This window comes from Ornithorhynchus anatinus, chromosome 14, assembly GCF_004115215.2.
Source record: "Ornithorhynchus anatinus isolate Pmale09 chromosome 14, mOrnAna1.pri.v4, whole genome shotgun sequence".
NCBI lineage: Eukaryota > Metazoa > Chordata > Mammalia > Monotremata > Ornithorhynchidae > Ornithorhynchus > Ornithorhynchus anatinus.
The window spans coordinates 3,256,353-3,278,872 of NC_041741.1; the positions used below are offsets into that span (position 1 = coordinate 3,256,353).

Consider the following 22,520-nt stretch of genomic DNA (forward strand, 5'->3'; position numbering starts at 1 on the left):
CCGAGAGAGCTCATTAATTTTAGAGCAGGTCTCGCTTTTGGAAGTTTCCTTTTGTACTGCGAGTTTCTGAAAAGCCTAACCCTGTGGTGTTTTTTCTTTTCCTTTTCCTTCTTTCTCATTCAGAAACCGATAAAATACCAGTAATGCGAGGGCAGTGGTTTATTGACGGTACCTGGCAGCCTTTAGAAGAAGAAGAAAGCAACTTAATCGAGCAAGAGCATCTCAGCTGTTTCAAGGGTCAGCAAATGCAAGAGAATTTCGATATCGAAATACCGAAACCCTTAGATGGAAAGGACGGTAAGACAACCCATTCAAAGCGAATGTTCTCCGGTGTAAACGAGGGTCAACTAATAATAATGGTGATATTTGTTAAGCCCTCAGGATGTGCCAGGCACCGTACTTGGTGCCGGGGGAGAAAGAAGGTAATCGGGTTGGTCACAGTCCCTGTCCCTCTTAGGGCTCACAGTCTTAATCCCCATTTTATAGATGAGGGGACTGAGGCCAGGGAAGTGAAGTGACTTTTTTTATGGTATTTGTTAGGCACTCACTATGTGCCAGACACTGTACTAAGCACGGGGGTAGAAGAAGCTAATCAGATTGGACACAGTCCCAGTCCCATGTAGGACCCAGAGTCTTAATCCCCATTTTATAGAGGAGGGAACGGAGACACAGAGAATTAAAGTGACTTCCCCAAGGTGGCAGACAAGTGGCGGGGCCAGGACTAGAACCCATGACCTTCTGACTCCCAGGCCTGTGCTCTACCCACGGGGCCACACCACTTCTCTGAACACACTGTGGATTTAGCCGTCTACTGTCTTCCCCCGTCCACTTCCCTTTTTAAGATAGTGTTGTAGTTCGTATCCTCTTTCCCTTATTCATTCAGTCGTATTTGTTGAGCGCTTACTGTGTGCAAAGCACTGTACTGAGCGCTTGGAAGAGTACAATATAATAACCAAATACATTCCCTGCCCACAACGAGCTCACGGTGTAGGGGGGAGAAAGACATTAATGTATGTTAATTAAAGATATATATATCTTTATATACATGTATGTGTGTGTGTGTGTGCCATGGGGCTGGGGCAGGGGATGAATGAAGGGAGCGGGAGCCCTTATCTTGGTTTAGACTTGGAGCAGAGCATAGTTGTTTTTGTCTATTCCCTTTTGGTATGGGGCAGGCATTTAGTAACATTCCCACCGTGGTGCCAACTTCATCCTCAATGTCAACGCTTGAGCGAATCCGTGATTCTCCCAGTAAAGTTTACAAATCCCTTTATTCCGTTTACTGCAGGCAGTGGGATCAACTACTCGGGTAAGTAAACAGAACAGGTAGACTAGAGTTCTGTAGCGTTCTCTGATGGTTTCGGAAGTGTTTCTTCATCCATGTCTGCCTCTGTTTGGGAGGTTCTCCGGAGGCATCTGAATCCTCAGAACCCCTCACGTACACTGACCCGTGGGTGTCCTCAAATCATCTCGTCTTGCCACCAAATGGCCCATTTGGGAGTGAATAAACGAGATGGCTTTCCCCGATCCCCTGCATAGGCAGAGCAAGTTGAAATTAATCACACCGCCTGTGAGATTCCAGAGAGACCCGCCGCTTAATCCCGCCTCACGTGGGCATCAACCACAAACCCAAGTTTTTCCGGCCTTCGGTCGCCAGGTTGGCTCCGGTCCGCTGCCAGCGTACGGCTCTCTTGGAGATCGTGAGCGCTTTTGATCTCGCGGCAGAGGAAAAACGGATTCAGTCTTGTCCCCGTCCCTGCAGATGCGCATTTTAGCACTCGCGATTCCCAGAGAGGAAGGTGGTGGTTGTTGGAGCATGAAGCCTTGAGCACCACCAGGGAGATGGGAGTGCTTCGGGTCCTTCGGCTCTCCGTCCCTTCGGAATTCCGTGTTTGTTAAACCAGACAACTTGAAGTGACAGCCGTACATGGTTCTATAGTAGCAGTTAGGATAAAATAGTGTAATCTGAGAGTGGAAGCCCAAGGTGAAACTTTGGAACCAAGTTATTACTGGAGTCTTGAAGAGGTAAAAGATCGGTCCTCCTAGCACAGTCCAATTGCTTAATCCTCCAAGTGAATGACTCCCCGTGGTGGTGTGAGAGCAACTCAATGCCATCTCTCCAGAATCAATAAAAAAGGTTTACTTTTTTTGTTTCTGAGGGGCCGACTGGGGAAGGCATCATGCCGAGCACTTGGGAGAATGTACAAAAGAAATGAAAAACATGATTCATATCCGCAAGGAGCGTACGGGCTACAGTTGTTCAGATCCCAACACTTGCTCCCTAATAGCGTCTCCGCCATCTGAACATTTCACCCCGCTGTATTTTTTTTTTAAATTAATGATATTCCTTAAGTGCTTACTGTGTGCCCAGCACAGTCCTAAGCGCTGGGGTGGGATACAAGCTAATCAGGTTGGACACAGTCCCTGTCCCACATGGGGCTCATAGTCTCAGTCTCCATTCGCCAGATGAGGTAACGGGCACGGAGAAGCGAGTGACTTGCCCGAGGTCACATGGCACACAAAGTGGCCCAGGGCCCAGCCGCCACTGTTAAGGACTAGCACAAATCTGAATTAACTCCAAAATTAAGTTAAGTGGGAGGTCAGGGCCCTCCGGACCCGGAGCGCTGGACTCCCGCCGAGCCCGAAGAGCGAGGGCTGAGGGGGGGAAGCGGCAGACATCTGTGAGGAGTTTGCTGCGACCACACCCCCATACTTTCGGGGTGAGAGGCAGCGTGGCCTAGTGGATAGAGCACGGGCCTGGGAGTCAGAAACTCATGGCTTCTCATCTTGGTTCCGCTACTTGCCTGCTTTGGGACCTTGGGCAAGTCATTTCTCCTCCCTGTGCCTCAGTTATCTCACCTGTAAAATGGAGATTGAGACTGTGAGCCCCACATGGGGCAGGGACTGTGTCCAACTTGATTTGCTTGTATCCACTCCAGCGCTTAGTACAGTACGTGGCACATAGAAAACACTTAAATACTATTATTATTAATATTATTTCAGTGGCCCATTTTGGGTGTCAGCTAGGCCTCCCATCCCCCTCCACCCATCCTGCGAGGCAAGGTCCGGCAGCTAGTCATTAGGGAAGCCAAAGAGTCCCGTCGTTTTTCCGATTCTGTAAATCGGGAATCAGAAAGTTCTGCTGCTGCTCTTTTGGTCCAAACCCAGTGATATCGGAGGATTGGGATTAGGGTTGGGTGCTGATTGCAGGCCTTAAACTTGAAGGAGCTTCCCTCTCTCATCCCCCACCTCCCCGCTTTATTTCACTCTTCCGCCAGATTGTTTCTTGCGGCTGATAAAGATTGAATAATTATCCCTTCAAGTGGAAGAGAACCACCTATTCCCCTAAATCCAGAATCAAAAAATGTCAGTTCTCGTAGCGCCTCTTCTGTTAAAACCTGACGACGTAGGGGGATTGGAATTAGGGGAGTGTGGATTGCAGGACCTAAATTCATCCTAGCTTCTTGCCCTGCACCCCCTTCATTTCTCTCTTCTGCCGAATTGTTTATCGTGGCTGAAAAACACTGACTATCTGTCCGGTGGCCCGTCAAACGGAAGGGCTCCCACCTATTTATCTACACAATAACTGACCAGAAAGAAGGCACATGAAAGAAGAAACATTTTCAATAAAGAAACTTCAGTTCTAAAAATGTCCTCTGTAAACTGTTCGTTTGTGAGACCAGCCGCGACATCTTGGCACCACCTCGAGTCGTGGATGGGGGGCTGTGGTGGTTCTCGTCACCCCCTTCCCCCCCATCCCGAGGTGTTGATGCCATGGAAGAAAATCTGTACTTTTTCACTCAGATCTGCAAAAGATTTTCTGTTTATTTTTTTTTAACCATGCTGATTTGTAGAGTGCTTGTTTTCATTTCTGTGGTGCATTTAACAGTTTGGTTTTTTTTAGAGTCTCATTTAGATAGGAGGGAGTGAGGCTGAAAACCAAGTCTACTTGAACACAAGAAAAATCCCAAAGTAAATTCTAGGCCTCCCTATAGTTCGTAAACACAAACTGGAGAGAATTTACATGATGCGGTCAGACTTCAAGGGAATCTTTAAATGAATAGCCTTTGGGAAATGAGAGACTCGTGAGATTTATAAGATGAAATCTCCTCTCCCAAGTTTTCTCTTCATTTATGCCCAACGTGACCAGTCATGTGGTTCACATTTTTACCTCTACGACCCGCCTACTGAATTCCCAAAGTTTTCCCTCCATTGCCCGCTTTTTGACTTGCAAGGCGACGTGTCATACGCTCTTATTGCCGAGAGCCCTTCATTACTGTAGGATACCAGAGTTTTCTCAGCAGGGATGAGTGAAGCCGTTTGTGACCAGGCCAGCGCCCTGATTTTCACTTCATCCTGTTGGTTATGTGCACAGAGAAAAGGATCTGTAGAAATTCCGGACAACAGCGTGGAAAAATAAAAGGCCTCTGTCTTCTCACCAAAAGAAGACTCTGGTACACTTCAGTAATTTAAAGAAAGGAAATGGTGATCTTTTAACAGTGTGCCGGATAATCTTAAGGCAGCTGCTTTCACAGATTAAAAACGGCAGCTCATTTAACGAGATATTATTTTTTTTTTGCTCCATCAACGAGCGCTTGAAAACGGCAAACTTTGGTTTTTGTGGCCATCCGGGCGGAGGCTGTCGGTATGGAAATCTAATCAGCTGGCTGACGCTGCCCGATGACGTTCCGTATTTGCCTTTATAATGAAGAGGGGAAACAGGGCATTTCACCTGAATTGGCAAGTTTCAGTGGCCGAGGGTGGGATTTTTGGACGTAACGTGGATTTAGAACCAAGTGCAACCGCATTTCCGTTCCGATGTGACCAGTGACGGGTCGACAGAGGCCGCCCCATTTCCAATTGACTTTGAAGCTCAGTGTTTTTGCTTCTAGTTGTCTACCACCTCCCTCCCTTCTCCCTTCCTTCTCTGTTCAAATGGAGAGGATATAAGGAGAATGCCGATGGTGCATGTCTTAAAAGAAAGCATTCCCAAGGTATGGTAACCGTGGCGTTTTGTTTTTTGTTTGTTTCTCTGCTTGGTCTTTCCCTGGCTTATGGCATTCGGTTGTTGGTGCGTTTTAATAAAAATAGGTAGACAGACCCGTTCCTTGCGTTGGCATTGGGATTTTTATTTCCATTCGTGGGAATAAGTTCGACGGTCTCCTGAAGAATGCGGTCAGCGAAGCCTTTTAATAGAATAAAAATAATAGTGGTATTTGTTAAGCGCTTACTATGTGCCGGGCACTGAACTAAGCGCCGGGGTAAATACAAGGTAATTCATTCATTCGGTCGTACTTATTGAGTGCTTACTGTGTGCAGTGCACTGTACTAAGCGCTTGGAAGAGTACGGTACAACAGTAAACAGACTCATGCCTTGCCCACAACACGATTGGGTTGGACACAACCCCTGTCCCACGTGGGACTCACGGTCTTAATCCCCATTTTACAGATGAGGCCCAGAGAAATGAAGTGCCTTCCCTGAGGCCACACAGCAGGCAAGTGGTGGAGCCCGGGATTAGAACCCAGGTCGACTCCCAAGCCCCGATTGAGGCACCGTTGATACCAGTGATCGATCGATTCTCCACATGCCTTAAATAGAGGAAACCCTTTCCAAGACCTTCCGTATTGTGGCTCAGTCCCCTATCGTATGTTGTGACTTTTTTCCCTTAAGACTTTCTAGGTCTCCCTAACATTTATTCTTGATTTCCAAGTAGCTCTCAGGAGGCTTTGAATACCTCACAGAAATCATCTTTTCCTTTACATCTCGTTGACGTGCCTTTAAACTTAGGAGCACTCGGGGTCAAATCCGTAGTTATTTGCCCCACCTGCACCTCTGTCTCCTATAGTGGAGGCCCTCTCCCCTAATAATAATAATAGTTGGAGTATTCGTTAAGAGCTTACTACGTGCCAAACACCGCACTAAGCGCTGGAGTGGATACACAGTCCCTGTCCCGCATGGGACTCCCAGCCTCTATCCCCATTTTGTAGGTGAGGGGACTGAGACCCAGAGAAGTGAAGTGACTTGGCCAGGGTCACACAGCAAGCAAGCGGAGGAGGTAGGATTAGAACCCGGAGCTTTCTGACTCCCAGGCCTATGCTTTATGCACTACGCCATCTCTCCTGAGTTCCACCGGTGGATTGCTGCCCGTCCACTAAATGTTAAACTTCTCTCCTGGTTTTCAAGGGAAATGCATTCTCCCTCAGGGAACTTTTCATTTTATCTGGAATGAAAAAGATGTCTAAAATAACCTGAAGATTTCGCTTGAAAAAATTCCTCCAAATAATTCTGAAGCGCCTCTCTTAGGAATAACCCCAGAAGTGCTGTTCTTTTTCAGAATTGGGAGGCGGTCTCTTGGCAATCAGAATATGGATACGTGTTAATTATATACAATAAGCTATAATTAAATAAATGCGATGAGTTTATCAGCCCCACTGAGTTTATTATCTGGCCTTCGACGTGAGGTAAAATGGACAGTGTTAAAAATAATCAGTCAACACTTCCTATTGCTCATCTAGCACAAGTTGCTACTTTGCCCTAAATAGGTGACTACCTAAAAGGCACGGTTAACATTGTCCTTAACAAAGCATTTTCGTTCCGCGACAAATTCTACAGTAAACTTAAAATTACTACCCTCAACTTAGACTCTCAGTTAGTTCAGAGAACGCATGATATGATTTGGCCTTTCTGATTTTTTCCTGATCAGAGCTGTGTGATTTTCTTCAAGTACTCTGCGCCCGACTCTGGTTCGAGGCGGGAAAAGAAGACAGGGTGAAATTTGGCATAGCGCCTTTCAACTCTAAAATATACCGTTACGTATATGGGGGGTGGGCAGAGGCAGAAATCGACCGCACTGCAAATTCGGAGCACCGTCTTGAAACGAATGCATGTCTGCTATTCCGTTGTTTTAGTTGATTGACTTGAAAGCGTAAAGGTTTGCTTAGATATTATTTGGGGGTTATTCGTGTCTTTATATAAATATTTTTTTCTTTAAATATACGGTCCGTTTCAGTAACCTTCCAGCTAAAGTCTCCTCTCTTTTGCTATAGCTGTTCATAGTTTCAAGCTGAGCCGCAACCACGTGGATTGGCATAGTATGGATGAAGTGTATCTGTACAGCGACGCAACGACGTCAAAAATTGCAAGAACCGTTACCCAGAAGTTGGGTTTTTCTAAAGGTAATCGTCGGCTACTGCAGTCCCCCCGGTCAGTAAATGGAGAAACTGAGCTTTTCGCCCTATCCACTGAAACAGAGATGAGGTACCTTCATTCCATTGTTAATGAAGGTGAAATTATACTGCCAATTTGACCTAATTCACATTCCCCCTCCTGTTACTTCTGTCAGTCAGTCGGTAATATTTATTGAATGCTTACTCTGTGCGGAGCATTGAGCTGAGAGCTTGGGAGAGTGTTACATTATTCCCACAATGAGCGTACGGTCTAGAGTGGGAGACAGATGTTAATATAAATCAATAAAATTACAGGTATGTACGTAGATGGTGTGGGGCTGGGAGGGGGGATGAATAAAGGGAGCAAGCCAAGGAGACACAGAAGGGAGAGGGAGAAGAGGAAAGGGAGGGCTTAGTCAGGGAAGGCCTTTTGGAGGAGACGGGCCTTCAAAAAGGCTTCGAAGGAGGGAGAGTAATCGTCTGTCAGGTATGAAGAAGGAGGGCGTTCCAGGCCAGAGGTAGTCCTGCATCTTGAAGGCTCTTGTATGTTCAGAGTCCTCCTCCTCCAACCTGCCTTCCCCAATTAATTTCCAGCCCCTTGAGTTGTGTAAAACCAGTATGAACTTATTTGTACCTGTCGATATTTGATGTCTCTCTCCCCACTAAAGTGAAAGCACCTTGTGGGCAAGGAATGCGTGACTTCCTTGATTTGTACTTTTGTTGAATAAATGCTCTTACTACCACTGCTACAGAGCACTTAAGCAGGACCGGTCGAGGGAAAAGCCACAGTGCCTGTCTTTGAGGCATTTCTAAGCAATTCCCACAGAAGAATTTACAGAAATGCTATGGTGACTGAGAACACGAGTGCTGAGGTAATCTTGGGAAGGATGTGCTGTGATTAAAAAAAAAAATTGGGGAAAGACTCTCAGAAGACATGGGATTTCAGGAGAGTCTCGAAGATGGGGAAGCTGTGGTCTGGTGGAATTGAAGAGGGACGGGCTTCTACGCAGGGAGAGCGGGTGTGAGCAGGGGGTTGGAGGTGGGAGAGATTAGGCCTAAGGGAAGGTGACCCTGAGACGAACGGAGACTGAGCTGGGGTGGGAAGAGAGAGAGGAGAAGTAAAATGTGAGTCGCTAGTGGAATGCCTTAAAGCCAAGAGTCAGGAAAATTGAATATTGAATATTGGAATGGGTGGAGAGAGATTGGAGAGATGGGAAGTCATTGAAGGTTTCTGAGAAGCCCTGCGATGGGCTCAGCACTATTTTAGAAAAGAATCTGGGAGCAGTGAACCGTGGGCTGGAGCGGCTGGAGCCAGAGACCAGCGAGGAGGCTAATGCTGTACTCTGGACCGGGCTGGTGGCGATTTGGAAGGGGAGGAAAGGGGTGAATCCATGAAAAGTTGTGGAAGAAACTCCTGCAGAATTTAGGGGACAGACTTGATGGAGAGAGTTGAAAGGGAGCTCAAGGTCAAGGGTAATGCCAAGGTGGTGGGCTTCAGGGACACAAACGATGGGGCTGGTGTTGACTGTGGTGGGAAAGTTGAGAGGTAACGTGAGTTGGGGTGTAGACGTCATGAGCTGAAAGTCTTGTAGGGAAGGACATCCTTTGTAGAGATCCCGGAGGCAAGGGGAAATGGGAGAAGGCAGAGGAGGAGAAAGAACTAACAAGATGGAATGGGAGTCCTTCGGTTCAATAGAGCGGATGAGCTCCCCGAGGAAGTTAGGGTAACATGAGAAGGGATCGGTTCCAAAACAGGACACCCACACTTAGAGCGTGAGGGTTGGAAGGGGATCCAGCAAAGGGGCAGCCAGAGACATAGGAGGAGAACTCTGTCAGGAAAACCAAGGTTAGGTCACGTTTCCTGGAGAAGGGAGTGATCCACGGGGTCAGAAGTGGCTAGGTCAGGGAGGATTAGGGCAAAGCTGCGCCCATGAGATTTGGCAAGATGGAGGATGTCACCAGACTTGGGGGTTTTTTTGTTTGCTTTTTGCTTAATCAATCACTGTAGTTATTGAGTGCTTACTGTGTGGAGAACACTGCACTGAGCGTTTGGGAGAGTACAATACAACAGAGTTGGTAGACACGTTTGCTGCCCACGATGAGCTGAATATTGGAATGGGTGGAGAAGTGTGGCGATGATTGCGAACTCCAGTTTTCAACTAAAGTAGAAAGCAATTAAGCAAAAGGAATATCATGAGGCACTAAAGTACATGGTAATTGACTGGCACAAGTATTTTTGGCTTAAACCTGGGGGAATCCTTGCTAAAGACTTGTAGTTGGTCAGTCAGTCGATCGAGTTGTTGAGCGCTTACTGGGGGCAGGGCACTGCACTAAACACTTAGGAGAATACAATATAACAGACGCATTCCCTGCCCAAAACGAGCTTACAGTCTAGAGGGCGAGACAGACATTAACAAAAATACGATGTATAGTGACCAAGGAACTGCAAAAAACCATTGCGCTTGTAAATTCCTTGCCCTGCTCTCTTTTAAACCTGGTTTGGAGCCTGGCAAAAGTTTGATCCTATGTGTTTAGCAGTGTGCAGTTATCCATGCGCCTGGTTTCCAGTTCAACACCTGAACTTTAAGCTTGGAAACGTTTCCCAACTCTCTTACTCTCCTCATCTCTTCCACCCCCTCCACAACCAGCACATCCACTGTAGGATTTTTTTTTTTGTATTTTCCTATTTGGGGAACAAAGGAGAAATCCACTCTTCTTAGAGCAAGGCCGCCAACTAGAATCCCGGTTTCTCTACAGCTTCAAGTAGCGGAACCAGACTTCACCGAGGCTACGTAGAAGAAGCCACGTTAGAAGACAAGCCCTCGCAGACCACTCACATTGTGTTTGTCGTGCACGGCATTGGGCAGAAAATGGACCAAGGACGAATAATCAAAAACACAGCCATGTGAGTTCTCCCGTCTCTATCGTCCCCCTCGCCAGATCTAACTTCCCCCTTGGGCAGAAAGCGCGACCGTCTCTCTCTGCCCGTGGGAGACGGAGGCCTTCTGAAAGGCCGTTTTCCACTCGACCCATAAGGCTGCAATTTGAACTTTGGTCTAGAAAGAAGATGCCCTGTGGAAAAACTAAATTCCAGCCCACAACTTGGTCCGCAGACAATGAACCTTGGTTTTCAGATCACTGCAAAAGGAGCCTAAATCTACATGCGTTGCCCGTCGACTCTTTAATATAGGAGCGTGGCCTAGTGGACAGAGCATGGACCTGCCAATCAGAAGGACCTGGGTTCTAATCCCGGTTCTGCCTCTTGTGTACTGCGTGACCTTGGGCAAGTCCACTTCTCTGGACCTCGGTTCCCTCATCTGTAAAATGGGGACGAAGGCTGTGAGTCCCGTGTGGGACATGGACCCTGTCCAACATGAGTAGCTTGTATCTGCCCCAGCGCTTAGTACAGAGCCTGGCACGTAATAAGCACTTAATAAATACCCTTGAAATTATGAATACATTTGGAACTGAGGCATAGAGAAGTGAAACTTGCCCAGAGTCACATTGCAGACAGACGGCGGAGCCAGGATTAGAACCCAGGTTCTTCTGAACCCCAGACCGGGATCTATCCACCAGGCTATGCTGCTTCTCGCTAATGAAAGCATTCCCCTTTTTAGGATGAGAGATGCTGCACGAAAAATAGAAGAAAAGCACTTTTCCAATCATGCAACGCATGTGGAGTTCCTGCCGGTGGAATGGCGATCCAAACTTGCACTTGATGGAGGTAGGTTCACTACAGAAGGGAAGGATCTCAGTCACTGGTTTACTGCTTATCCCGGCCAAAGGTAGTCGTAGTTATTTGCAGCTACAAAAATGGCGTTAACCCTATCTTGCGCTGAAATTCTTCTCAACTGGAGTGTTTTCCATTCAGCCGTCCCGATGTTTCAGTCTTAGAGGTTCCGGTATGTACGTGTGATGACCGGAGATAGCGTCCAATCTCTGGTCCGAATACAGGCACTGAATTTCACTTTCAAAAGGAACCTTACTTTTTTGTATTTAATTATCTGAGTTTTTTTGGCATTCAAAAATACCTCTAAACCACTGAGAAGAGCCCTTTGGGGACAGAGAGCAAGCTCATTAGAAAAGAAACGTGAGAGGGGTACTTTTGTTCCCAAGTAACTCAAACCCCAAAAGTTGAAAAACTGTCACCATGTTAAGACTTTTCTGAAGATTTGCTTCTGGCTAATTTAATTTACTATCTCTCTCCCCGACTCTGGAGTTTAAGCCCTTTGTGGGTGGGGATCACATCTACCAACTTTGTTATTTTGTGCTCTCCCAAGTGCTTAGAACAGTGCTCTAAATGCAGTTCAGAGCACCGTACCCAGTAAGCACTCAATAAATACCATTGATTTACAGAAGAAGCCCTACTTTATGAACTTCTGTTTGGGACCTATGAAATTCTTATCATTCCTTATCTTGGGGAGTATTACAGAGAAAGAACAGTGGCCCTGACTGCCTCAGGAGGTCGGAAGATTGACGTAGCAGTTCATCTCCAGCGCTTAAAACGGTGCTCCAGTGCTTAGAACAGTGCTTGGCACATAGTAAGCGCTTAACCAATACCATCATTATTGGTATTAGAAGGTTCAAAAATCCCTGCAGAATAATAGAGGCAGAGGTGTGCATTTACCTTTTCAAAACCAGTTAATCTCACTAATACGTGAATGGAACTCAGTGAGACTTATTAAAATAAGAGCACCATTACAATAAGAGAAACATTCATTCAGTTAATGTTCTTTTTACTTTAAGAAAAAAGGCACCACATGAGATTAGCTGTAGATACACCCAGATCAGGATATCTGAAACTGAGTTCCTAGTGTGATGTTAATCCATCCATTTAACCAAAATTAGCCGTGCAAATATGTGCTCACACATCCACCCTCTTTAAAATGTGCTGGGGTAAGTGGGGAGTGCGGGAGAATAGTCTCTCAAATAGGAGAATTTGAGAATTTATCTCTCTCAAATGGGAGAAGAGTGGCCCTTCATCGATTTGCATCCGAGACAGCATCTTCTCTGTGACTTGTAATATAACGGCCATTTGTAAGAATAGGTTGAACCCTCTTCATTAGCTGACACAAGCCAGTACAAGAGGGTGAACGGGTGGATTCACCCAGTGTTTTAAGTTGGGTCGTAATCTGCCACCGACTCTTCTAGCAGCCAGGCGCGTCAAGATGGGAATGTTTGACTCCGTTGTCCTCTTATTTTCCAGACACTGTTGATTCCATTACTCCCGACAAAGTACGAGGTTTAAGGGACATGTTGAACAGCAGTGCGATGGACATAATGTATTATACCAGTCCACTTTATCGAGATGAAGTAAGTGTTTTGAAGCAGTGTTGACCTTGGGTGCCTCCAAATACGAACAGATGAGTGCTGGATGCTAGCATGGATTTTCCACCCCAATTAAAAGAGTTGGGGTGGGATGAGAAGAGGACTCCCTTCGGTAAATAGCCTGCATGCAATGCTCCACACACCGGGTATTTGAAGGTGTAATTTAAGTCCGGCCTTGGACTTTGGACGTAATATGCTCACCCTCGATCTCAGGCCACTTTGAACAACTGGGTCGCTCTCGCAGTCGATTAATCATGCTCGTGAAACAGAAGTGCTTGGGCCTGTGAAAATGAACTGTCCTCCCTAAGACATCTTAACCCTGGGATTCTAAGGGGAGGTGTGGCCAAGGGGCAGGAAAGGGAGAGGAAAGGTCACAAGCCGACACAGAGGGGACGGGATTGGCGTGATAACCCTCTAGACTGTAAACTCATTGAGGGCAGGGAATGTGTCTGTTAAATTGTGTGCAGAGCACTGTACTAAATGATTGGGAGAGGAGAATACGGTAGGGAGGCAGCTCAGGGAGTTGAGATTACAACATATTTTCGATTCCACTGAAGACGCATTAAAATGAAGTTTCTCGGTTTCTCCCAAAACCAGCGGTTGCCTTTCGCGCCTTGCCTGTTGTCACTACCTGGGCGAGTTACCCCCACTCATAGGGGGTGGGGGGAGGTGGGACATCAGTCTTGATCATGAATGGCAAGGATGGGCTCCGCTCATATGGAGATGGCAAACCAAACTGATTGGAAAAAGACTGGGATCTCCATCAAGTCGAGTCGAGTGGACAGAGAAGAAAAGCTAATATGCTTCTCTGGCAAGACTGAAAATACATGCACAAAGACAGGAAGCAGAAAGCACTCAAGGGTCGGCAGTTCGAAGATGATCGGGGTTTCTCACTAGCCAGCCCCCGCATCGATGCCTTTCGGCGATGGAACGGTGCTGATGAAAACGTGCCCCCTAAGCCGTACCCTCACGGGTGACGCAGGGAGAGAGGAGGAGGTTGGAACGGAATCGAGACGGCTCCGATGTGATTTAGGGGCCGGCCGGCCTGGCAGCATCCTGGCGACAAGTTCCAGACCGGTGCGAGAAATTCGCAGGGTGGTTACAACGCCCCACTTCCCTAATGCCCGAGCACCCCGGAAATGCCAAAGACGTGGCTTCTGACCGTCTTGATGCCGACGTGCTGAAATTGACACCTAAAGGCAAGGCAGGATGGCGAGCGGGGAGACCCAGTTCATCAGCATCGAAGCGGTGCTCTCCACAAAATAATAATAATAATAATAATGTTGGCAGTTGTTAAGCGCTTAGTATGTTCCGACCAATGTTCTAAGTGCTGGGATAGATACGAGTTAATCAGGCTGGACCCAGTCCCTGTCCTCCATGGAGCTCACGCATAATCTCCATTTTCCAGATGAGGTAACTGAGGCCCAGAGAAGTGACCAAGGTCAGAAGGGACATGTGGCAGAGCCGGAATTAGAACCCCTGACCTTCTGACTCCCAGGCCTGTGCTCTATCCACTGTGCCGTGCTGCTTCTCATGAGGGCTGAAGTCGGTATCGAGACTTTGTTTTTCTCTCTCTCCCCACAGCTCGTGAAAGGCCTTCAGCAAGAGCTGAATCGGTTGTACTCGCTCTTCTGCTCCCGGAATCCGGACTTCGAGGCAAAGGGGGGTAAAGTGTCGATCGTGTCGCACTCGTTGGGGTGCGTCATCACCTACGACATAATGACCGGGTGGAACCCAGTACGGCTCTACGAGCAGCTGCTGCAGAAAGAGAGGGAGGAACCCGCGGATCGGTGGCTGAGCTTCGAGGAGCGCCATCTCCTCGACGAGCTGTACATAACCCAGCGACGGTAAGGGTCCCCGCCCCTTCCTCCCTCCCCAGCCGCCACCAGGCCGGAGTTCACTCCCCTGCATTCAATGCCATCATTATTATTATTATCCTGATTCAGCACTTACCGCGTGCAGAGCACTGTTCTAAGCGCTTGGGAGAGGACGGTACAACGATAGACACGTTCCCTGCTCACGACGAGCTGACTTTCTTCCGGCGCCGTAGGTGCTGATGAGACCTCCGACCCTTGTTGTTCTAAAATGGGAAGATCGTTCACCTTAACATGGCAGTGTTTCTCATGCCACGTCTTTTTTTTTTTCCTTTTTATGGTATTTGTTAAATGCTTACTCTGTGCCAGGAACTGTACTAAGCGCTGGGGTAGATACAAGCTAATCAGGTTGGACACAGTCCCTGTTCCCCATGAGTCTGATAGCCTTAATCCACATTTTACAGTTGAGGGAGGTGGGACTCAGACTCATCCAAGGTAATAATAATAATAATGTTGGTATTTGTTAAGCGCTTACTATGTGCAGAGCACTGTTCTAAGCGCTGGGGTAGACACAGGGGAATCAGGTTGTCCCACGTGGGGCTCACAGTCTTCATCCTCATTTTACAGATGAGGTAACTGAGGCACAGAGAAGTTAAGTGACTTGCCCACAGTCACACAGCTGACAGGTGGCAGAGCTGGGATTTGAACTCATGAGCTCTGACTCCAAAGCCCAGGCTCTTTCCACTGAGCCACGCTGCTTCCCTTCCAAGGTCACCCAGCATACAAGGGGCAGAGCCGGGGTTAGAACCCAGGTCCTTCTTACTCCCAGGTCTGGGTTCTAGCCTCTAGGCCATGTCTTTATGAGGACCACTGTGGGTAGGGAACGAGTCTATTATTGTAGTGTACTCTCCCAAGCGCTTAGTGCACACAGTAAGCGCTCAATAAATATGAATGAATCACCGAAACTCATTTTGGATTAATCAAAAGTCCGGGGAGATGTTTAGGCGTGAGGCTTTTTGCGCTTAGTACAGTCCGGGTGGATGAGGCTTTTTCCCGCTTACTACAGTCCAGGTGGATTTATTGCCATTGTTCTTCCGTCTGTCTCCCCCGATTAGACTGTAAGCCCGTCAAAGGGCAGGGACCGTCTCTATCTGTTGCCGACTTGTTCATTCCAATCGCTTAGTACAGTGCTCTGCACATAGTAAGCGCTCAATAAATAGTATTGAATGAATGAATGAATGAATGAATGAATGAGGCTTTTTCCCGCTTACTACCGTCCAAGTGGATGTTGAGCTTCTTGCTTGCATCACTGCACTGCTGATGAGGGGACTCGGCGGTATATAATCACTCACCTTTTGCAGCAATAGTAATAATAGTAATTGTGCCCCTTAGTTCAGAGTACTGAACTAATTAATTAATCACTGGGGAAAAAAATAAAGAGGAAGAAAAGAATAAAAAGAAAAAAGCACTAGGGAGCAGTATGGCGTAGTGACTAGAGCTCGGACAGAAGGTCATGAGACCTACTCCCAGCTCTTCCCCTTCTCTGCTGTGTGACCTTGGGCAAGTCACTTCACTTCTCTGGGCCTGGGTTACCTCATCTGTAAAATGGGGGTTGAAGCTGTGAGCCCCACATGGGACAGGGACTGTGTCCAACCCAATTTGCTTAGCTCCACCCCAGAGCTTAGTACAGTGCCTGGTACATAGTAAGTGCTTAACAGATATTATTATTGTTACTACTACAAATAATAATAAAGAATCCACAGTTGGGAATTACAGTCGATCCCTGTCCACAGTCGATCCCTGTTCCTCAGTCCCCCAAGCTATCTTCCCCTTCCTCCTCTGGGGTCCTGGTACCTGAGAAGCCAGGGATCCCAAGCCCCCAGCCCCAGGAATCTGGCCACTCCTCTAACCCCCACCATCACCATCTCGCTAGAATGCCTGGGGACCAGGCTAACTTTGGCTCAACACGGTCCGGGCCACAGTTAGCCCATTCATTATTCAGTCAGATTTATGAGCCCTTATTGTGTGCAGAGCACTGTATTAAGCACTTGGAAGAGTACAATACATCAATAAACAGTCACATTTCCTGCCCACCTAGGGCTTACAATCCAGACGGCCCCAAGAAATAGCAGAAATGCTATTCTGTTCCGAGTTGGGTCAGAAAGGTTCTTCCTGAAGCTTTTCCTCAGCTCCACAGGATGTCGTCCTTTACGACTGATTGATCGATGGATTGATTGATCTTATACCCGATCGGTCTTGATCGTCAGAAGGGAAAAGGTCCAGCCTCTGTTTAGCTTAACTCAGTAAGGGCTAAAAAGGTCACTCTGTTCCATTTGTCTGTTAACAAGAACCTCTCCAAACCCGCTAAGTTGAACAACGTATACTTTGTCCACGTTCTTACCGATTTTTTAGGATGAGAGAAATAGAAGAGAGGCTGCAAGGCCTGAAGTCAGTAGACACGACCAAAACACCTGCCTTAAAATTTAAGGTATGTAAGTTTCAAGGGAGGATAAAAGGTACTTGAAGCCAGTGAGTGGACTCGTTTGTTTCTCGCTACTCTCTAACCGCCCTTTTGCTGCGTCCGAGCGATGCCGTGTACTCCCAAGGTTGTAGAGAAGTGAAGGAATCGAATCCGCAGCCGTAAAACTAAACCCACGCATGTGGAGTGCCAGATTGCCCCCATGACTATGGTTCCATGTCCCCGGATCACCAGGCCCGCTGTTTGCGGGCGAATCGCAAGCGTTTCCGAAGCGCTCAGTACAGTGCTTTGCGCACAGTAAGCGTTCAGTAAATAGGATTGAATGAACGAATGAATTTGCTCCAGGATTGCAACAGTAGTTGCTGACGGAATCGGACAGCTGATCCAGGAACGGCCTCTCCCTGCTCTGCAACTCGGTCCGCCCTCGACGAATCAGTCAGTACTCTTTTTTGGGCACTTACTCTGGGCAGAGCACGTACCGAGCACTTCGGAGAGTAAAGTAGTAGTTAGTGTTGATTATTAGACGATGTGACCCCACCTTCGAGGAGCTTACGGTCTAAGGGGGCGCGACGGCGGGCGGACTGTCGTCCGCCCTTGGAATCCAGAGACAACGTGACACTAAATTGGAGCCTCCCCCACCCCCAGGCCCTCTCCCCGTTCCTTTTTGGCTGCACCTCCGTAGCCATCTGGGGTGGAGGATCCAGCCGGAATGGGAATCGTTGGGTCGGTGGACGGGAGAATACCGCTCCGGAAAACCAGAGCCTCTAACCTAGAAGGTCCAACGTCTTTTGTCCCTAGGTAGAAAACTTTTTCTGCATGGGGTCCCCCCTGGCCGTCTTCTTGGCCCTACGGGGCATCCGACCGGGCACCAGCGGGAGCCAGGACCACATCCTACCCCGGGTCATCTGCAACCGGCTGCTCAACATTTTCCATCCCACGGATCCGGTGGTGAGTCGGGCCGCCCGGGGGGAGGAGGGACTTAGGGCGGGGACGACGGTGTCTGGGGGAGCGGTGCGGGATGCTTTCTTCCCCTCGCCGCTCCTCTACTCTTCACAACACTTCCTCAAGAGGAGCAGCGTGGCCTAAAGGATTGAACCCGGGCCTGGGAGTCAGAAGGACCTGGGTTCTGAACCCGGCTCCGCCCCGTGTCTGTTGTGTGACCTTGGCCAAGTCACTTCACTTCTCTGGGCTTCCCTCACCTCATCTCCCAAATGGGGATTTAAGACTGTGAGCCCCATGTCGGACAGCACAGTACAGTGCCTGGCACATAGCAAGCGCTTGACAGATATCGCAATTATTATTATTAAAATGGGGAGTGTCCGTAAGACATGGACGGGGTCTAACCTGATTAGCTTATATCTACCCCAGTGGCTGGCACACGGTAAGCGCGTAACAGATGCCATTAAAAAGAAAGAAGTTGGACAAGTCCAGCGTTTTATTGTTTTACGGTCTTACGGTGGTATTTCTTTGTCGATTCAGAAAAGAAAGGACATGACCTGTTGCGAAGAATTACCCACGTCCCGATTCATCCTGTGGCGTAATCTTTTTTTTTTCTTTCCTGTGCCTATCTAAATCAAGGCCTATCGATTAGAACCGTTAATTCTGAAGCACTACAGTAACATCTCCCCCGTCCAGATCCACTGGTACAACACCACAAACCCTTTACCGTACGAGCACATGAAGCCGAGCTTTCTCAATCCAGCAAAAGAACCTACCTCAGCCCAAGAGAGCGACAGCCTGTCAAGTATCCCGAGCCCAGTGACTTCTCCGGTCATGTCCCGAAGACACTACGGGGAATCCATCACCAACATAGGCAAGGCGAGCATATTGGGTAAGTCATTCATTCATTCAATCGCTCGAATTGGTCGAGCGCTTAATAAGCACCTGGAAAGTGCAATTTGGCAACCGAGACAATAATAATAATGGTGATGATGGCATTTGTTAAGCGCTTACTATGTGCCAAGCACTGTTCTAAGCGCTGGGGGAGATTCAAGGCGATTAGGTTGTCCCACCTGGGGCTCACAGTCTTAATCCCCATTTCACAGGTGAGGGAACTGAGGCCCAGTGAAGTGACTTGCCCAAAGTCACGCAGCTGACAAGTGGCGCAGCCGGGATTAGAATCCACGACTTCTGATTCCCAAGCCCGGGCTCTCTCCACTAAGCCACGCTGCCGATCCCTACCCGACGACGGGCTCACAGTCCTCCGTAGCCGTTTGACCCTAAAAGGAAGCAGTCTAGTCTTTGTGCCCGGAAAAGTGTCGCCCCGAGGCCGGGATGCCTTCCTGCTTGTGGAGCTGAGAGCTCGGGACCTGCTTCGGGGCCCAGATACCTCGCCCTGCTCCCGGCTGTCCCTCCAGAGAATCACCGGGGGCTTTCCACATGGAACCGTTTCGAAGGCCACAAGGTCCGTTCAGGCTTATTACTCCGTTAGAGGGAAACAGCGGTGACCTAGTGGAAAGCTCCCGGGCCTGGGAGTCAGAGGACCTGGGTTCTAATCCCGGCTCCGCCACTTGGCCTGCCGGGTGACCTTGGATAAGTCACTTCACCTCTCTCTGCCTCAGTTCCCTCATCTGGAAAATGGAGATTAAGACTGTGAGCCCTCTGTGGGACAGGGACGGTGTCCAACCTGATTAGCTTGTGTCTATCCCGGTGCTTAGTGCAGTACTTGGCACTTGGCACGTAGCAAGCATTTGACAAATACCAAAAGTTTAAAAAAAACAAAACCAGAAGGTGCCTTAGTGCACTATCTCCACGAGATGGCGGTCTAAACAGGAATAATAAAATCTCCCAGATTAGATTCTTTATGTATTTACTTTTTTAAGGGAAATTGTTAAGCACTTTCTTATGTGTCACGCACCGTTGTAAGTTCCTCGGTCCATTTACAGCCCTAGCCCGCGTGGGGCTCGCAGTCAATGCAGTCCCCATTTTTCTGTTGAGAAAAGTGAAGCGCAGAAAAGTTAGGCGACTTGGCCCACGTCTCACAGGAGCCGGGATGAGAAGCCAGGTCCTCTGGCTCCCCGGCCCGTGCTCTCCCCGCTAGGCCATGCTGCTTCCCCCGCCGATTCCCTCTACGGCTAATGTTCTGTGGGACGGAGCCCTGGATCCCTAAGGGCCAGCCGAGCCCTTGAATTGCTTGTCGCCCTGGCTTTATTGCCGACGGGATTTTCATCGTAAGCATTAAACGTCTTTGAGGAAGAAGGGTTGGGGACAGAATCGTCTCTTTAGCTTTCAGGAACGGAATCTGTTTCAATAGTCTAGATTTATGTGGCGACGTTGAGGAAGGCCGGGTGGGTTTTATATGCAGGGAGGAGGGAGGGAGGGTGGGGGTTTCCCCGCCGGGCAGCCCTGCCGAGCGCTGTGGCCCATCCGGCCCCGTGGGCCTCCAGCGTGGGGCGTAGCCGGGCCGTGGGCCGGCTCGACGGGGATAGCCACAGCTCCGCCTGTGTGTGTGTGTGTGTGTGTCCGTCGCAGGAGCCGCCAGCATCGGGAAGGGGCTCGGAGGGATGCTCTTCTCCAGGTTCGGGCGGTCCAGCAGCTCCACCTCGTCGCAGTCGTCGGAGACGTCGTCGAAAGAAGGGATGGAGAGCGGCGAAGACAAGAAGGCTCCCGGGGCCCAGGCGGTCGTCCCTGTCGGCGGACCCCAGCCCTTCCCTCACAGCGGCTCCGGCTTCCTGGATTCCACATGTTAGTGCCTCACATCCTCTCTTCTCCTCCCCAACCCTCTCTCTCCTTTTCTCTCCTCCTCCTCTCTCCCTTTCTCTCCCCCCTCACTCTTTCCCCCCTCTCTTTTCCTCTCCCTCCGTCCTCTCTCCCTCTCTGTCTTCCTTTCTTTTCCTCTCTCTCCCTCTTTTCCTTTCTCTCTCTCCCTCTCTCTCCTTTCCCGTCCCTATGACTCTCCCTCTCTCGCGCTCTCTCCAGAAATTGGCTAATTCTCTCTCGGCCCGCTTGCGGGAGCTGGGGTCTGCTTCGGTTTTAATTGCGTACTGATTTTTAAAGCGATCTAGTCGGCCAAATGGAATGGGTGCTGGTACCCTCGTCTCCCTCCCCCTCGATTTTTAGAAACCAGTTTTTGATGTGATCAGAATTTTCCTTTCCTTTGCCATCAGTGATATCTATTGAGCTCCAACTATGTGCACAGCACTGGAAAAGCCATAATGGGCAGAGCACAAACCTGGCAGTCAGAAGGGACTGGGTTCTAATCCCCGCTCTGCCACTTATCTTCTGTGGGCAAATCGCTTCACTTCTCCAAGCCTCAGTTCCCTCCTCTGGAAAATGGGGATTAAGAATATCGACCCCAGCGATTAGTACGGTGCTTGGTATGTAGTGAGCGCTTAACAGATGCCACTATTATTACATTACAATAAGATATAATAATAATAAAGACGTCAAGAGGGAATGCGAGTGGCCCATCAGAATCCCAAGGTGAAGTTGATGACCCGTCCTTCTCAGGGGAAGGAACGTGAAGCGCCACTGAGAGCGTTGCTTGTAAAGTGCCTGGCATATAGTTAGCGCTTAACAAATGCCATAATTATTATTATTATCATCACGTATTCCTTCGAAGGTCAAATACCGTCACCTGAGGGAGGAAAGCCTTGGCCAAGGCGAATCCCCGGCACGAGGCCCGCTCCAGGCCTCCGGGCCTGGCCAGGCCCCCAGACTAATTTTAGCCCCCATGGTCTTGGCAGTTCAGCTGGGCACCGACTTGGCCCGGAGCCTCATGACATCACAGCTAAAGCATCTGCAGATTCCTTTCCAATTAGCTGTGGCTGGGCATAATAATGATAGTATCTGTTCAGAGCCCACTGGGTGCCAAGCACTGTTGGAAGCTCTGGGGTAGATACGAGGTTATCACGTTGGCCGCGATCCCCGTCCCTCGTGGGGCTCTCGGTCTTCATCCCCGTTTTCCAGACGAGGGAACTGAGGCCCGAAGAAGTGAAGCCACTTGCCCAAGGTCACACAGCGGACAAGCGGCGGAGCCGGGGTTAGAACCCAGGTCCTTGTGACTCCCCAGGCCCGGGTTCTGTCCGCCAGGCACGCCGCCTCCCTGTTCATGCTTGGAATAATTGTGCGGTTCCAGATGCTTCCAGGGCCGATCTCATCCGTGCTCCCATTCCAGCCTTGAAAACTGGATGGCCGAAATTCTCTGTCCGTGAGTTGGGCTCAGATCTCCTGAGACCTTTCTGCCTAGCGGATGCATCTCCGGGCCCAGTGGTACTTATCGAGCGCTTACCGCCTGCCGCGCACTGTCCTGTCAGTATTTACTGAGTGCTCACTGGGTGCAGAGCTCTGTCTTAAGCTCTTGGGAGAGTACCATACAACGGTGTACCAGAGTTAGGAGACACGTGGATAGACCACGTTCCCAGGCCACAACAGATTTAGTCTCGAGGGTTCGTGTGTGTGTGTTTGTGAATCACGAGGTTCGGGAGAGAAGGCCTGTAGGTCTCACTCTCTCTACTGAGTTAGTAGACAGAAGGAGGGAGTGTCGAACGGGATTGTCTTCGGCATCCTCGGTTTTCCTCTCCCCTTTTCCTGAGCCCAGAGGATCCGAATGCCCAGAGGTGGCCCGAGCTTAGGACACGGCAGCCCAGTGAGCGGAACGCAATTCAGAGGCGGCGGGATTAACCTGGAAGACGCTCCGGTTCCTAGGGGGTGGGGTGGGTCGGCAGAAGTGGCCTCGCCTGCCTGGTGCTTCCTGAGCCGCGGGAAGCCCGGAAGAGCGTGAGAGGAGAAGC

The 22,520-nt window shown here is 49.1% G+C and overlaps 1 protein-coding gene across 4 annotated transcripts in view; it reads left to right on the forward strand.

Annotated features, from left to right (window-relative positions):
* The window catches only part of DDHD1 (DDHD domain containing 1), a 49,500-nt gene that overhangs the window by 21,345 nt on the left and 5,635 nt on the right, over positions 1-22,520 (forward strand). For 2 of the 4 annotated variants that reach the window (XM_029079034.2, XM_029079036.2), the window contains exons 2-11: positions 124-297; positions 7,048-7,176; positions 9,925-10,072; positions 10,785-10,891; positions 12,374-12,480; positions 14,080-14,342; positions 16,722-16,797; positions 17,587-17,736; positions 18,367-18,619; positions 20,260-20,472. In XM_029079034.2, the coding sequence (XP_028934867.1) occupies positions 124-297; positions 7,048-7,176; positions 9,925-10,072; positions 10,785-10,891; positions 12,374-12,480; positions 14,080-14,342; positions 16,722-16,797; positions 17,587-17,736; positions 18,367-18,619; positions 20,260-20,472 (1,620 nt within the window). Of the gene's footprint in view, positions 1-123; positions 298-1,288; positions 1,310-4,892; positions 4,995-7,047; positions 7,177-9,924; positions 10,073-10,784; positions 10,892-12,373; positions 12,481-14,079; positions 14,343-16,721; positions 16,798-17,586; positions 17,737-18,366; positions 18,620-20,259; positions 20,473-22,520 lie in introns of all 4 variants that reach the window. The other 2 variants (XM_029079035.2, XM_029079033.2) reach the window with 2 other exon arrangements.